This window comes from Panthera pardus, unplaced genomic scaffold (assembly GCF_024362965.1).
Source record: "Panthera pardus isolate Hobbes unplaced genomic scaffold, ASM2436296v1 HiC_scaffold_17, whole genome shotgun sequence".
Lineage (NCBI taxonomy): Eukaryota > Metazoa > Chordata > Mammalia > Carnivora > Felidae > Panthera > Panthera pardus.
In genome coordinates this window covers 44,495,727-44,513,378 of record NW_026526732.1, presented here as the reverse complement: position 1 = coordinate 44,513,378, position 17,652 = coordinate 44,495,727, and the positions used below count along the sequence as shown (strand labels likewise).

Sequence of the window (17,652 nt, the reverse complement as noted above, 5' to 3'; positions counted from 1 at the left end):
TAACTACAGAAAAGCAACCAACAACCTTAAGTTTTAAGAGTGAAAATCACAACTTTAATAATTATCCTAGGGGTGCTTGGGTGACTCAGTCGGTTAAGCATCCGACTTCGGCTCAGGTCATGATTTTGTGGTTCACAAGTTCGAGCCCCTCATCAGGCTGTGTGATGTCAGCTCAGAGACTGGAGCCTGCTTCAGATTCTGTGTCTCCCTCTCTCTCTGCCCCTCCCTTGCTCGTGCTCTTTCTCTCTCAACAACAAAAAAAAGAAAAAAAAAAAAATTAAAAAAATAATTCTCCTAAAGCAAAAAATTGAAGAAAAATTCATGAATAATTGTTCAGTATTTAAACTAAAGTAGTAATAACAGGCACACAATAAATGAAATTAAAGTAGAGACAAGCTAATGTTAGATAATTTTTAACACTTTCCTCAGAGATTATCTTAAATAACTGTATAATCATATACCCATTGAAATTTTTCAGATCCAAAATGCTTTTTTTAGTACCTTGTCATATGAAATACAAATATATTAAGTTGATTTGTTACTACAGTGCTATCTCAATGTTCGTAAGTATTTTTCAGATGTGTTCTGGGTCCTGCTACCTCTGAAAGAGGCACAAACTGCTCTGCATTTCATCAAAGGTCTTACTATGGTATTTTGCAGAACTTATATATATGCTTAGTACACATTAATCACTACCCAGTATTTTAAGCATCTCTTTTTAAAGCCAGGTGTAGGCATCATTGTTCCATCTCTTCAGTCTCTTCTCCTAAAGGTACCAATTTAAGAACTGGATAAACTTCTAAAAAGGGAGGTTTGGGTAGGGAAAAGAAAATGAAACATTTTTAGATTTGCGAATTAATTCAGAAAACAATTTAGTACTATTTATCTTGGAAAAAAAATCTCAAGATGAAGAACACTAACAACTTAAGTCTGATAAAAGAGGATATAATATAGTTAAAATAATGTCATTATTATTTTTTTTTAAAGAAAGAGAGGGTGCAAGTGAGCAACAGGCAAAGAGAGACAGAGTCCCACGAGGGGCAGAGAGAGAGAGAGAGAAGCGAGGCTCACCAAAGCAGGGCTCGTGTTCACCCACGGTGGGGCTTGAACTCACCCTGTGTGGGACTCGAACTCACAAACCATGCGATCATAACCTGAGCCAGTCAGATGCTTAACTGACTAAGCCACCCAGGGGCTCCAACATCATAAATTTTTTTGACTGAAGAGAAATGAAGAACAAGCTTCCATATTTACTAAAGAAAAGACTGCATATTAACTTTGAATCCAGGAACTAAAAGTATGGAAGATAATGGATGTTGGCTGGGTTTTGGTAGACTTTAATTCCATTGCACATTTTCTGAGAAAGCAAAATTGGGTCCTGCCTGCTATTCTCACTCTCTATTCTAGGTGGCTTTTCTCTATGTTTTATTACACTTCGGTCTTCTGCTTTTTCCTTTGACTTCCCTTTTCCTTACTCCAGTCATCTCTTCTCCCCGGGCTCAAGCTAGATCTCTGATGTTTTTCTAAATAGTTTCCTGCTCTCCTAATTTCTAGGGAGAGGGTTCAGAACCTTCAGGGTCAGCTTCATTGATGTCCTATCACTGCTCAGGGCTCTGTCAAGGTCTTTGAGCTAGCTGGGAAGAGATGATTATTCCAGCTCTCTTTCTAATCTCTACCTCAGAAACTACTTGTATCTGTTCTTCCATTAAAAGGCAGTATTGTTATTCTTTTAAAACAAACATAAGGGGCGCCTGGGTGGCTCAGTCGGTTAAGCGTCTGACTTAGGCTCAGGTCATGATCTCGTGGTTTGAGTTTGAGCCCGACATTGGGCTCTGTGCTGACAACTCAGAGCCTAGAGCCTGCTTCGGATTCTGTGTCTCCCTCTCTCTCTCTCTCTCTCTCTCTGCCCCTCCCCTGCTAGCACTCTGTCTCTCCCTCTCTCAAAAAAATAAACATTAAAAAATTAAAAAAACATAAAAACTGATGCAAATATAATCTTTTTTTCAGTAGGCAGAAATGCAGTTTTTAAAGAGAATTCCTTCCTAATGTAAAACTTAATTTAAGAGTTAGGAGATGGAGCTAGCAAAATGAGCACTGAGCCAAATTTACTTTGAATTTTTGATCTAAATAGTCTAGACCATTGCTGTCTAACAGCAATATAACTGAGAGCCATGTGTGTAATTTTAAAAGTTTTCAGTAGCCAGAGGCACCTGGGTGGCTTAGTAAGTTAAGCATCTGACTTCAGTTCAGGTCATGATCTCACAGTTTGTGGGTTCAAGCCCTGGACTGGGCTCTGTGCTATCAGCAAGGAGCCTGCCTTGGATCCTCTATCCCTCTCTCTGTCCCTCCCTTGTTCTCATGCTCTCTCTCAAAACAAACAAATAAATGTTAAAAAATTAAATTTTCTTATTAAAAACAAAGTTTTCAGTAGCCATATTTTTAAAAAGGTTAGAATTATTTCAGGGTGCCTTGGTGGCTTAGTGTGTTAAGTGTCCAACTTCGACTCAGGTCATGATCTCATAGTTCATGGGTTCGAGCCTTGCATCAGGCTCTGTGCTGGCAGGTGGAGCCTGCTTGGGATTCTCTCTCTACCTCTCTCTGCCCCCCACCCTCCAGCTAATGCTCTCTCTCTCTCTCTCTCTCTCAAATAAATAAACAAATTAATTAATTAATTAACAAATTAATTAATAAATATCAGAACACAGTCTGCAACAGCCATAGGAAGCTGGCTTCTCAGTTGTTCTTGATCAACAGCACTTTTTTGAAATATTAAAAAAAATTTTTTTTTTAATGTTTATTTTTGGGAGAGGGAGAGAGACAGAGTGTGAAGGGGAGAGGGGCAGAGAGAGAGAGGGAGACACAGAATCCAAAGTAGGCTCCAGGCTCCATGCTGTCAGCATGTAGCCCGATGTGGGGCTCAAACTTAGGAACCACAAGATCATGACATGAGCCAAAGTCGGATGCTTAACCAACTGAGCCACCCAAGTGTCCCCAGCACTTATTTTAATGCTCTACTTCTCATTCATGTCATTGATCTTTCCAATTGAGTGTGAAGAATTCCAAAATTTCCTCTGATGGTAGAATCACTACATCTAAAACCAAACTGACCATCTCATCATCCCCCTTCTCCCCAGTTAAGGAGCTCATGACTTCCCTCTCTCAGATGATGCTTTTCCTTTTGATTATTCTGGCTTCAAATTCTGTCAACTTTAACATTTATTTCTCCTTTACCAAAGTATTCCATCAAATTACATGTTTTTTTTCTTTATAGTTTCCCTTGTGTTCTCAATGAAATAAACTTAATTCAGGTCCTAAATGGGTAGAATTATTTGTGCTTCATATGTTTGACAAATGCCTCTTCAGTAGCCGTGTCTGTTTTTGTTCACTCCATCAAACAACTATCAAGTGCTTGCTATATGCCAGGGAGTTTAAGCATCTGGGTGTGCAACAGTGAATAGCACAGATAAAGGCCCAGCTCTCATGGAACTACATTCTAACAGTGTAAATAATATGATGCTATACAGTAATAAGTGTTTTGAAGAAACACAAAGCAGAATAGGAGGACACAGAGTGATGGAGGATGCTATTTTAGAGAAAGTGGCTAAGGAAGATCTTTTTGAAGAGTTAAGATTGAGCAGAGAATTGAACAAAGTGAAAGAAAGCCATAAAGATCTAGGGAAAACGGGTTCCATGTGGAGGCAGGTGCAAAGGCCCTGAGATGGATTAAGCTTGGTGTGTGTGTGTGTGTTCCAGGAATTCCAAGTCTTCCAGCAGGACTGCAGAAAAGGAAGGGAAGGAATGGCAGGAGATGATGTTGGTAGGGGACAAATCATAAGGCTACTACAGGACACAGTAAAAGTGTGGATTATAATCTGATGGTGGAAAGTGTGAAGCAAGAGAGTAACATGATCCAACTTAACATTTTAAAAGCATCACTCTGGCTGGTTGGGAAATAATATGTAGGTGGACAAGAGAAGCAGCAGGAAGACCAAGTGCAGATTCCATTTGCAGTGTAGGAGAGAACTGCAAGTGGCCTGGACTAGCTGGTAGGGGAGGGAATGCTGGGAAATGATCAGATCCTAGGTGTAATTTGAAGGGAGAGCAGCAGGAAATGCTGATGAATTGATTGGCGGCACAGCACGAGGAGTCAGAGATGGCTGAGCAGTGAATGGACAGCAGAGTCTAGGAGGAGGAGTCTGGTTTCTGTTGAGGGGTGATGGTTGGGTGCATCATGTGTATTCAAGAGTTCTGTTTCAGACACTGTAGATTATTGAGATGTTTCCATTTCATCCTCACTTCAAAATCACAACCACATTAAGCTTCCTAAAATGAAATTTTCAACATGGTACTCTCCTATCCATAAACCTTTGACAGAATCCCATAGCTTACTGAGTGAACTCTGAACTCCTATGCTTGGAAGTCAAAATTTTTCACAATGACCTATCTCCCCAGCTGTCCACACCTCATTTTTCTGTACTCCTTATACACTGTGCTTGGGAAATAATAGTATATTCAATAAAACATAGAATGAGTAAAAATATTTGTGTTCATCCTTTACCATATTTGAAAGTCACATTAAAGCTGACCTCTTTAATGAAAATTTTCCCAATCACTTTGGCTATGTCACTCTTTCTCTACTCCATATTCCCACCAAGCAGTAAGCTGATAAGGATGTAGGCTCTCTGAAAAATAAAGCCCTTATATGTAGCACATGCTGATATTTGTGGTGTAAATACTCCCAGCCACCAACATGTCCCAGAATATGGAGCTGAGAAGGCCTGTACACAATCACAACTATGTGAGCTGGTAGGAGCCAGACCCAGCATATCATTGCTCCTATAGTACAGACTCTCCAGACCATTTATAGTCACTCACTGCAGTGACTTTTACTGTAGGTATCTGTATACAAATCTTCCTCTATTACACTGTAGATATGTGGAGGGTAAAAACTTTGTCATATACAATGGTGGCTATCACCAGCTAAATAACCTTGGGGCCTCAAAGTTCAAACTGGAGAGTCAGACCCAAACAACAAAGTTCCACAGTTCTATGTCTGAACAGTCCATGTCTCTCCCAAATTTCTCAGTCTACTGATCTGAATGAGAGAATTGGAATATAAAGTCATCAAGTTGGACCCCAAATAAAATCTGCCCTGAAAACAAGGTGAAATAAATATATCACGACATTTTAGGATCACAAATAGAAAAAATATGATCACAGATGACTCTATATAATTACTTTTCTTTACAGTTGAAGAGTAAATGTAGTTCTTTTATTTTAAAGGAATTTAAATGTACACACTGATTAGCCCAGGAAGCATACCTAGTTTTGGACTAAGGTGTAATCACTGGACAGAAAAAAGAACACCATGAAATATTAAAACTAAAAATATGAAATTAGAGCACAGAATAAAAATAATAGCTTTGAGAAATTTTGATAAAGTGAAAAACATCTGAAGAAAAGTGAAATTCTTAGGCCTTTCTTTACCCATTTCTTGATAAGTTTAAATCATATTTAACTCTCAAGAGACTAAGTTCACAGGAAAGAAATTATTTCTTCTTTGCTCTAAGCAAAATGAAATACAGGTAAACCATGGCACAAAAATACTTATTTTCAGTTCACTCAGAAATAGTTAAAATATGTGAAAACACAGATCTCTGATACTTTTCACAATATATGTTTCTGCCTAAGGTCTGGCTGTTCCAATTCTGTTCCCCACTCTTACTCTTTAAATGTCACAAACCCCAAGGTGGGTCTGTTTTCCCCAAATGCAAAAGGTCCTGGCAGTGCTAGGGATAAGGGGATGAGTGAGGCCCGCAGAGTGAAATGGCTGTAGGGCTCAGGGCTGGGGGTGGAAAGTATGAGGAACAGGGCTTGGTAGGATCAGGCACAGGGAAAGCCGTAGAGTAGGTGTAGGGCACAGGCTCTAGGAATCCATCCAAAATAACCAACAGAACAAGATCCAAAGGGCCAAGAAGGAGGAAAAGGTTCTTTTGTCCATAACAAAGTTCCATTAAAAAGCCTGCTGGTCCTGGGGCGCCTGGATGGCTCAGTCGTTAAGCATTACAACTCTTGGTTTCAGCTTAGGTCATGACCTCACACTTCATGGGATTGAGCCCTGGGTCCAGCTCTGTGCTGACAGGGTGGAGCCTGCTTGGGATTCAGTCTCCCTGCCCTGCCCCTGCACTCTCTCTCTCAAAATAAATAAATAAACTTAAAAGAAAAAAAACAACTTGCTGTTCCTGCTAGAAGTTTTTGTCCTCCCACATAGCTGGAAAAAATGCAACTTTGATAGCATAATACCATTTTCACTTCAATGTAGAATCTTTTGTTCAATTGTTTTCTTAACTTTCTTCAGGCACAGAAGATCCTGAGCTGCAACAGCCATTTGCCAGTTTTACCTAGGGTAATGTGTATGCCCTTTGTATTTTAGAAGGGGGGAGAGGGGAAGACATTATAATTTTGGAAATGGACCGATGGCATAGAGCAGCACAGATCAGTTTCACCTTTGGAGGCAATTAATTCCTGGTTATATTGATATTTATGGTTAATCTGCTTTGAAAATTGATCAAAAAAATTCTTTCTGTAAAGCTGGCAAAAATTGGAGCCATTATGTAATAAATTATTTTATGATACACAGAACTAAAACCATATGCAAAGCATTATTTCCTTTCAGGGATAAACAACGCAGACCAGATATCGGGGTGCGGGGAGGGGAGAAAAAAATGTCAGAGAAGCATGCATGAAATATGATAATTATAAGAGAGATTATAGGAATAATAAAATAATAATAGAAAACAGGTGGGAGAAGTGGTAGGTCCTCTTTACATTGCTAAACCCAGCCAAAAAATGTCTATTAGTCAATACTTTGTGATTGAAAAACAAGGCAGACTTTCAGTGGGGGGGTTATTTTTTACCATATATTTGAATTAATTGCATCTTTTTAAGTAGAGAACATCACAGAGGGGTAGTACCACTGTACCCAGAATCTGTCCTTCTAGGTCTCTAAATAGGAATGTAAAATAAGTGTACAGAAGGTAGCCTAAGCAATGCTAACATGGTGCCCAACTTCTAGTGAGAGTTGTTTCCTTCTGAGTTTCAAAGGTTGCAAATTTATTCACAAAAACTCATAAATATTCATGTATATACTCCCTTTTTAAAGTAACATTACTAATTATTATGAGAGAACAGACACAAATTGGCAGGCCCCAAGAACTCTTGAAAGATACTATATGTATGTCCCCATGTAATAAATTATCTTACAGAAAGCCTTTCCTGTTTCTTGTGAAATTCATCATGATCACAAATAGAAAGATAATAGTAGATTTCTAGCACTAAATTATGGAGCTGCTTCTCGTCTAAGCTCTGCACTTGCTTATCAACTGGTGACTCATGCAGTCAGTCTTATTTAATAACTGGCTTTGCAGGAGAATGCTAAGAATTCATAGTTAGAAGTTGTATAAAATGAGTGAAAATGTGCACATTCGTTTAATTATAGTTAAAAATGGAAATAAGTGAGCCTGACATAAGAAGATAGATTTAGGAATACCACTACCTTTTGTTGATAACATTTTGAAGCGTAACAGGCAATATCCTTTTAGTGAGAAAGAAGGAAATTGCTCACTTCTGGTATGGTTTTAGGCAATCAGGATGCATTTAATAAATTTTACCTTCCGGGACCCAAATGATATCTGATGGCTTAAAAACATTTTTTATACTCTCAAAATATGGGTAACCTTCCCATTTAAAAATTCCTGATGTGTTCAGTTCAAATATTAAACCAAAAACATGAAATTCTTTTCAGAATTTAGGGCTCCCGATGTAACATTATTTAACACAACATTTCACAAGTTAACGAATATGTCTCCTTGATTTTATACATTAAAAAATTTTTAAATTTGCCCTATAGAAAAAAACCCAAAATACAATGAAATTAACAAACAATATTTTACAATATTTCCCTAGCTAGGGAATGTCAAGGAAAATGAACTTCCATAATGTAGAGACTATTGATTACCTGGTTTAAGAGATCTTCTACTTTCTTCTGCCATGAATCCCTGGCTGCATTTTTCTCTCTCTCTTTTAATTGCAAAAGTTGAGACATTGCTGACTTCTTATCCTCTTCATGTTGTAGTCTTAACTCTTCACGAAGTTTAGAACACTCTTGTCTAAAATAAAACAAATACTTTTACTTTTTAAAGAGAATTATTCCTCTCAATAGCTATAATACAGTTGTTCGCAGGTTTTCTACATATTTAATTAATCCTCCTCAAAAGTCAACTCAGAATAAGAGTTACTAATGATTTTAGTCAGGCTTACAGGACTATACAGCAAGTTGGTAACTTACCCATGATCATTGATTTGTCAGTTAACAATGGCAGAACAGGTACTAGAATAAGATTTCTGACTTGAGGTTAGTATTTTACATTCAGGAAAATAAAATGAGAAAAAGTATTCAAGCAGAAAAAAAGAGTTCCAATTTCTCTGCATCTAATCATGAAAAAAATTCATTAAAAATACTGTCCCTATGATTTTAACAATAAGACAATGTAAGCCATATAACAGAAAAACATCTTTGCACATCGTTTTTTTGTTTTTTTTTTTTGTTTTTTTTTTGAGAGAGAAAGCGAGAGAGAGACAAAGCACAAGCAGGGGACGGGTGGGGGGCAGACACAGAATCCGAAGCAGGCCCCAGGCTCCAAGCTGTCAGCACAGAGCCCGACGGATCATGACCTGAGATGAAGTTGGACGCGTAACTGACTGAGCTACCCCAGGCGCCCCTGCACATCTGTACTGATTAGATTACATCACAGAGTAAGAAATGTACCTAAGGTTTTCAGTCCATTTTACTTCCAAGTCATGGGCCATTCTGTCCACTCTGAGCTTCTCTTCCTCTTTCATGACAGCAAGCGTTTCTTCATGCTGTTGTCTTTCTTGTTCTAGCTCACCCTGAAAAATAAAAATTTTTCAATGAAAACAAGTGTTCAAAAGCAAGGTTATTGCTGGTTATTTCAAATAAGCAGCGTGCTTGCATTATCACTTTTAAATTCTTACAGCACAATAACTGATAGTGCCATCTATAACAATTACTCAAGATTTTCTGACAGTATGTGGCACACATTTTATATTTTAAATGTCCTTGTGCAAACTATGTTTTATCAAGGCTTCTAATTTTACAAATTATTTTAAATAGCTTAAAGTTAGCATAATTAATAATCTTTTTAAAAATGTTTATTTATCTACTTTGAGAGAAAGAGAGAGCTGGGGAGGGGCAGGGAGACACAGAATCCCAAGCAGGCTCAGTGCTATGAGCACAGAGCCTGATGCTGGGCTCATACTCACAAACCATGAGATCATGACCTGAGCCAAAATCAAGAGTCGATGCTTAACTGACTGAGCCACCTGGCACCCCAATAATCTTAACTAAACTTTCCATATCATGGGTATCTATTATCTTCATATATGTACACGTTACATAGATACGTTCTTCAAATTCATTCATATTTATAATCAAAAGTCTGCTATTTATCCAAAGCTGAAGCATTACAATTATACTTCACTGACATGATTAAAATAACTATAAGACATTTTGGCTACTATTTTTATTATGTAACTTCAAAACAGTGATCCATGTGTTTAGTGTTATGGAAACATAATATGCTATATATGAAATCCCTGCAGATTAGCATCAATCAAGTGGCTCTCCGGAGCCTAGGGCTAGACTGTTTGGACGACACTGGCAACCATCAGTCCCCGCCAGCAGTGGAGCTGCTCTCTGCCTCCCACAGAAGAGGAACAGATGATGGTGCTTCCTTCTGTTCTAACAGTGACCCTTTCTGGATCACCCCCTTACTAATGGCATGTGCTGTAACACTGCTGAGGGGCATGTCCAGATTAATGGGAGAGAAGCAAGTCAATGTTGAAACTGCCATTCTACACTGGTGACCCGGCTTATAGCAGTAAATTCCGAAAATTGGGTTTGGCCATCTTAGCCAACCGTCCTTTTCACTAAGTATTCTGCCTCTAGGAACTACTACTTTTTCCACCACAGGCAGCATTAAATGAGGTAGAAGTACTTAAGAAGTATTTCTTTTACTGACTGCAAAGTACTTTATCAGACATTAGTGGGGTAAGAAAAGAAGTAAAGAAAATACTTGCTTTTTTCCCCCAACTGTTTTCACATCCATCAGCTCATGGGATCCTCATAGCAACATGGGGAGGTTACAGGTGAGGAAACAGGCTCAGAAAGATTGAGTAATGGGAGGAACTATAAACTCCCAACTACAGATTTACAAATGTTAAACTAATATTATCATCACTGTCATCAGAATCTTACTCCTTATTTCCCAACTGTGGCCTAAAATGTCCTAAGTGCAGAGAGTCATGCCTTATCCGTGTCTGGATCCCTCACAGGTTATCAACCAACAACTGGACATATACTCAGGGATCAATATCCATTTTATGATGGGTTCATTTATGTAATACACAACCGAAACTCAGCAGGGAGGAGGGGAAAAACTCACATCCAGAGAAAACACCTGCTGTTGAAGAGCTTACCTAAAGCTGAAGTAAACTGTGATGCAGTATCTGTATTTTCTCAATCAAAACTGTCCAGCAGAACAAAAAAAATGGACAGTTGCTAAGGTTTTGCTTACAACACTTAGTATATTCCACTACTTGATAGAAGAGCAATGTAAATATGAGCAAGGACCTTAGAGAAATGAAACGGATTCCAATACTAAGCTACAAAAATTAAATTTGAAATAATATTAATAAAAGGCAATGTTTCCTGAATGCTTGATATTTTACTAAGCACTGTGCTGTAAATGGTTTACCTCATTTAATTATTACAGTAGTGGTGTGAGGTGTATTATTACCCTCTCCTGCAATATGCAGATGAGTAAATTGAGGCTTAGAATAAGTAACTTGCCCAAAGTGACACACTAAGCGATGGATCAAGAAATCACACCCAGCCAATCTGACTTCAGAGCCCACACTCTAAATCACCTCTCTGAAGGAAAAGTAAGAACTCTCTGGAAACTATACGCTTAGTTGTTATGGATTCTTTTCTCCACTTTCTGAGGGAATCTAAATATTTGCTCTGCTCCGTGAGAATGGAAGGGAGCAGAGCCTTTCAAAATTTGTAGGTGACAGAGCATTGTTTAGTTGCTACATATGAGAGTTTGAATGCTTACCAATAGAAGAATTGTGCATCCTGATTGTTATGGGTTGAATTGTGATCCTGAAGAGATATGTGGAAATCCCAACCCCTGTACCTCAGAATGTGATCTTATTTGGAAATAGGGTCAGTGAAGATGTAATTCCTTAAGAGGTCATAGGGTGAGCCCCTAGTACTATGTGATGGGTAGCCTCATAAGAAGAAGATGTGGGGCAAAAAGGGGGGAAGCCTGGGTGGCTCAGTTGGTTAAGCATCTGACTCTTGATTTTGGCTCAGGTCATGATCCCAGGATTGTGAGACTGAGCCCTGAGTAAGGCTCCATGCTGAGTGTAGAACCTGCTTAAGATTTTCTCTCTCTCTCTCTCTCTCTCTCTCTCTCTCTCTCTCCCTCCCTCCCTCCCTCCCTCCGCCCCTTCCCCTGCTTGCACTCTCTGAAAAGTAAAAAAAAAAAAAAAAAAGAATATGTAAGGACACACAGGAAGAATGCCACTGAACACCAAGGAGGAAACTGAAATCTGACACAAGCCAAGGAAGGCCTGGGGCTACCAGGAGCTGGCAAAGGTGAGGAAAGACCTGCTTTCTAGGTTGAAAAGGAAGAATAGTCTTGAGAACACCTTGATTTTGGACTTTCAGCCTCCAGACGGTGAGAGGATAAATTCCTGTTGTTTTAAGCCACTTAGTTTTAGTACTTTGCTAGGAAAGCCCTACAAAACTAATATACTATATATAATGTCTATTTACAAGAAACTTTAAGCAGAGTAATTAAATTATATTTTTACCTTGCTAATGTTTATAGCAGGACTATAAAATTACCTCAACATTCAGTAGCGCATCCTTGGTCTCCTTCAGCCTGCCTTTAGTCAAATCGAGCTCATTTTGAAGTCTTTCCTGGGAGTCCTGAAGACTAGCAATGAGTCCTTCTGCAGAGCCAAGACCTTGTTCACTTTTCCTTACCAGATCTTGGAGGCGGCCAATCTGCAAGTAAATACAGTACTTTTAATATACCTCACTGTTATCGATTAGCAAAAGTCACGTTTGTTTTCTTAAAGTCTTTTCTTTAATGGTAGTGTTACTGAATGGGTCTTTTTTGATGAATTTGGAAGAAGCACTTAAATAATCATGATAGACTTCATCTGTTGTTGTTTTTTTTGTGAAGACCTCCATATTTATGATTTCCCTTTTTTGTGACAACCATGGAAATAGGTGGATAATTCAAAGCCCTGTTTTAACAAAGAGAATTCCCAGTTCTATCAAAGGAACTGAACCAAGATGATTACATCAAAGACAGGGGAAAAAAGTATTTTTTTTAGATAAAAAAGTACTTTTAAAATTTCTCTTCAAAATTCAATCATTTATACTTCATTTGAACCCAGTTCTCCTACCATTTATAAAGTGACTGATTTAGGTCAATAGTGATAAGCTGGTAAATGTGTATTAGAATAAATTGTGATTTCTTTGTTTCCATACAGTATCTATAATTGTTAAGAGTTGATTTATATATACTCTTGAAATTAGGAGTTAATAAGACTATTTGTTGATTAGGAAGATCTATATCCTCGAGTTATGAGAACTAAAATCAATAAATGAAATACTTTAAATTATCTAGGAAACCAATATGAAGTAAAAATCTCATTTTTATAAAATGGCCAAGCTGATCAAAACTCGACAGAAATGAAAACTGCTAATTTAAAAATAACACCTGAATATTTCTCATTGTAAATACAGACACCATAAAGAAAATTATAAACATTTTCCTTCAACCTCCTCTCAATTCAGCACCCCTTTTCCTGTCCCCTTTCCACGCAGATGTTTATATACTGGACAATTCTGGTGATGGATACCAACTTCATAAAATGAGCTGGGAAGCTTCTATTTTTTTCTGTACTCTGAAATATTTTCATAGTTAAGATTTATTTGAAATTTTAAGTTTGTTTATTTGAGGTGGGGGAGGGTCAGAAAGGGAGGAAAAAAGACAGTGCCAAGCAGGCTCCACACTGCAGCGTGAGCCCAATTAGGGGCTTGATCCCATGAACCATGAGATCACAACCTGAGACAAAATCAAGACTCAGACCCTTGGGGCACCTGGGTGGTTCAGTCAGTTAAGCTTCTGACTTTGGCTCAGGTCATGATCTCGTGGTTCATGGATTTGAGCCCTGCATCAGGCTCTGTGCTGACAGTTTAGAGCTGGAGACTGCTTCAGATTCTGTGTTTTCCTCTCTCTATGCCCCTCCCCCACTTGCACTCTCTCTGTCTCTCAAAAATGAATAAATGTAAACAAAAAAAATTTAAAAGAAAAAAAAGACTTGGATCCTTAACCAAATGAGCCAGCCACCCAGGAGCCCCTCTGTTTCTTAAAATTTTTAATGAAATTCATCCATTAAAATCCTCTGGGCCTGGTGCCTCTCTAGATACATGTTGGAAGTCTTTATTTCGTGGTTATAATTAGTTCGGTCAAGTTAATCAACTACTCTGAGTCATTTCAGAAATTTAAAATTTTATACAAAGTCATCTTTTTTCCTAATTTAAAGAATAGAATATGATATTCATTCCATGTTTTAACATTTTCTCTGTCACTGAATTTATGCCTCCTTTCTCTAATCAATCTAGCTTATTTGTATCTTTACTTTTTGTGTTGATCCGGCTTGCCAAAAAAATTTTGTTTCACAATCCAGATAATTTTCAAATGAATAAGAGTTACATGCACAAATGGAATACATGAAAAAACTGATAGGGATGCTTGGATGGCTCAGTCAGTTAAGCATCTGACTCTTGGTCTCAGCTCAGGTCATGATCTCACAGTTTGTGAGATGGAGCCCCACAATGGGCTCTATGCTGATGGTGCAGAGCCTGCTTGGGGTTCTCTCTCACCCTCTCTCTCTGCCCGTCCCCTGCTCACATGCTCTGTCTCAAAAATAAATAAATAAATAAATAAATAAATAAATAAATAAATAAATTGCAGAAAAGAAAAAGAAAAAAGAAAAAACTTAGTATTGTAGTTATTACCATAAAGAATAGAGAAGATCTGTTCAAGAAACTAAGAATATAATTAGACAGAATTGATATGTTTAAATGGACAAAAACCTTAAAATGCTGCACAATTAAACATTAGAAATAAATAATAACTGTTTATGGTTCACCAAGGCATTATAGCTTGTATACCAATATGACCCTACTTATACTAATCTTCATACCCATACCGTCTTTCATCATTCTTACAGCTGGAAAATTTACACCCACCTTTCAAAGACTACCTCCCATACCACATTTAAAAATTCTCCAATATCACATTCTCCAGAGTTTTTATGAACACTTAATGGTAGAGAATCACTCCCTCCTCTGAACTTTAAAAATACATTGTATTTATCACCAATTCATAACAGTCACTTGAAACTATGAGTTCCTTGACATTTTGTCAAAGTATCCCTACCATCTAGAAGATATCATGTAGTCAATAAATGTTTCCCAAATCATAAAAGATATACAATATTACTGATGTCACCGGACTGTAGTTCCAACTTTTCTGGAGACCAATTTAGTAATAAATAACTTGACGTATAACATTATTCCTACTCTGACCCAGTAATTTCATTGAGGGCAAGAGTTACACAAAAAGGAAGTAATTTTTAAAAATGAACAAAAGTATTAATAGAACTGATAATTTATCCAATTACCAGTAAAAATAAGACACTGATAAACAGCATTCAGAGAAGTCTTCTCTAATACCCCAGGCTCCTCAGGGTTTCAGGGCTGATGGCTGAAATACACCTTGGTTGGTCACTGATGAGGACAAAGTACTGGCCTTAGGAAACTGCAATCCTGCCATACTGGCCATGGCCTTTGCACGATCATCCTTTCTCCTCAAGTTAAGAGGGAGCAACTCCTTAAAATTATCTTTATAATAAAATATTTAAAACATTCAATGCTCAACAAAGAAAATGTTTAAGCAACTATGGTAAAGATATATAATGGAACACTATATGAATATTTTAAATGACTAACATGTAGACAAAATTAAATGTAAATATTTATATGTAAAAAAGTTTTATAAATCAAGTACACAAAGTACTGTGAATATAGATTGCAACCATACTAAAATGCACATACACATATTAAATACCATTAGAAAATCTGGAATTCTGAAAACGTTCCTCATGTTCTTACTTTTTTTTTTTTTGTAAAATTGCTTAAGTTCATAAAGAGCAATGTTCAAAACTTTAGCACGTACCAATCAGTGCCTTTGAAAGGAATATATTATGGATATTCCAGAACAGACTTTAGAAACTCAATCCTGTTCTCTAAATCATCACAATAAATAACCTGTTTGTCTTCTATTACCTAAATGCTAGTGTAGCCACTACAGGAGCCAGAGAAATTAGTTATTTGTGTGTTGCAGTAGGCTGAATTCTAATATGACCCCTCTCTGACCCTCACTTTCCCTGGGACTTAGGCATATATGATGGGATTTGCTCCCATAATTGTATTATGTTATTTAGCAAAAGGGATCTTGTAGATATAATTAAGATCCTTAACTGTAGTTGACTTTAAGGTTATCCAAAAAGATACTACTCTAGGTGGGTCTGACATAATTGGGTGAGCCCTTAGGAGAAACCAGAGAAATTCAAAGCCACTGAAGTTTTCCTGACAGCCTTAAACAAGTAAACTGCTATGTTACAAGAGGAGGCAGTCATGTTGCAAGGGCTTGAGGGGGGCTTTTAGAAGTAGAGAGCAATTTCTGGTCAACAGCTATCAAGAAACAGGGACCTCAGTCATACAGCCACAAAGAAATGAATTCTGACAACAACCAGTAAGCTTAAAAAAGGATCCTGTACCTCAAATGGGACTGCAGTATGGCTATCACCTTGATTTCAGCCTTGTGAGATCCTGAACAGAGGACCCAGCTAACCCATACTTGGACTCCTGACCCACAACACCATGAGGTAATAAATATGAGCTGTGTGATGCCACTAAGTTTTTGGTAATCTGTTACACAGCAATAGAAAACTAATAATCTTATTTATTATTATTAAACTAAGTTGACTTAGTTTTCAATGAGTTTTATTCATTCAACAAATATTTCATTTGCAAATACTGATCTCTTATGTGTCAGGTAGTGTATCATCTGTGATACAACATTTTATAATAAAGCCAAATGATTTTTATTGTAACAAACTACTGTATGTATATGCTTAAAAATCTTATGTCCAGAAGAAAATCTACAACTTACATCAGAACATTTAAAAAGACTGTAACAGATTTTATTGACCAGTCTAGTATTTTGTCCTCAAAGGTGACCCCAAATAACATTTGATAGGATAACAGGATTATCCTCCCCCTGAGATTTTAGACTCACTAGCTTCCCTTAATATATCTTCATATGATTTGGGCATTCATGAATTTATCACTGAAATCCCTAGCTGACCTACTTATGTTTTTAGGTTTTATCAATTCTAAGAGTATCAAGATCCATCTTATGAAGATAATACATTCATTAATTTTTTTTCTAAAACAATCACTCTCAGTCTTTATGAAGTACCCCTTAATTCTTTCCCCCTATCTTTCCATAGATATATCTACTTTCCATACAATAAATGTAAATGGAATAAAATCTCTATTTAAAAGGTACAAACTTCAGGTGTGCCTGGGTGGCTCAGTCAGTTGGGCATCTGACTCTTGATTTAGGCTCAGGTCATGATTCTGCTGTTGTGGGATCAATCCCTGTGTTGGGCTTTGTGCTGAGTGGAGCCTACATGGAAATTTCTCTCTCCCTCTTTCTTTCCCTCCCTCATGTGCACTCTCACTCAAAATAAATAAACTTTAAAATAAAGTAAAATAAAATAAAATAAAATAAAATAAAATAAACTTAAAACTAGATAAAATGCAGCTATATGTGGTTGGCAAGAGGCACATGTAACCATCAGTAGATGGAAAAAGATATACCAATCATAACAAACCAAAATAAAGCTGGTGACACAATATCAAACAACACAGACCAAACCACAAATCATGATTTCATGATTTGTGTAACCATGAGGATGCAGAAAAACAAAGGGTCAGTAGATGGAAAAAGATATACCAATCATAACAAACCAAAATAAAGCTGGTGACACACTATCAAACAACACAGACTAAACCACAAATCATGATTCATTAAGTAGCTAAAAAAATTTTATATTTGTATGCACATAACAAAACTTTTAAATATTTAAAGCAAAAATTGAAAGAATATAAGAAATAAATCCACCATCAAAGTATCAGTTTTTAGTAAATGATATATAAAAAAGATAAAATTCAAAAAGAATACAATATTTGGAACACAGAATATTGAAGAAAATAACTTAAAATCTTGTTTAATGAACTGGGATACAAGACTACATTGAAAAATTGGACACACCCAGAATATTAAATTTCTCTGATGAATTTAAAAATTTAAAAATTGCTTTCATACAAACAATATTTAACCATGATGCAGTTAA

The 17,652-nt window shown here is 37.1% G+C and overlaps 1 protein-coding gene across 11 annotated transcripts in view; it reads right to left on the bottom strand.

The window, feature by feature from the left end:
* Positions 1-17,652, bottom strand: part of FAM184A (family with sequence similarity 184 member A) — a 121,759-nt gene that overhangs the window by 40,900 nt on the left and 63,207 nt on the right. For all 11 annotated transcript variants that reach the window (XR_002072072.2, XM_019418213.2, XM_019418210.2 and 8 more), the window contains exons 7-9: positions 11,993-12,154; positions 8,828-8,949; positions 8,018-8,168 (exon numbers count right to left, since the gene is read on the bottom strand). Coding sequence is in view for 10 of the 11 variants with exons in the window: in XM_019418213.2 (XP_019273758.2) it covers positions 8,018-8,168; positions 8,828-8,949; positions 11,993-12,154 (435 nt within the window). In the remaining variant the exon portion in view is untranslated. The remainder of the gene's footprint in view (positions 1-8,017; positions 8,169-8,827; positions 8,950-11,992; positions 12,155-17,652) is intronic.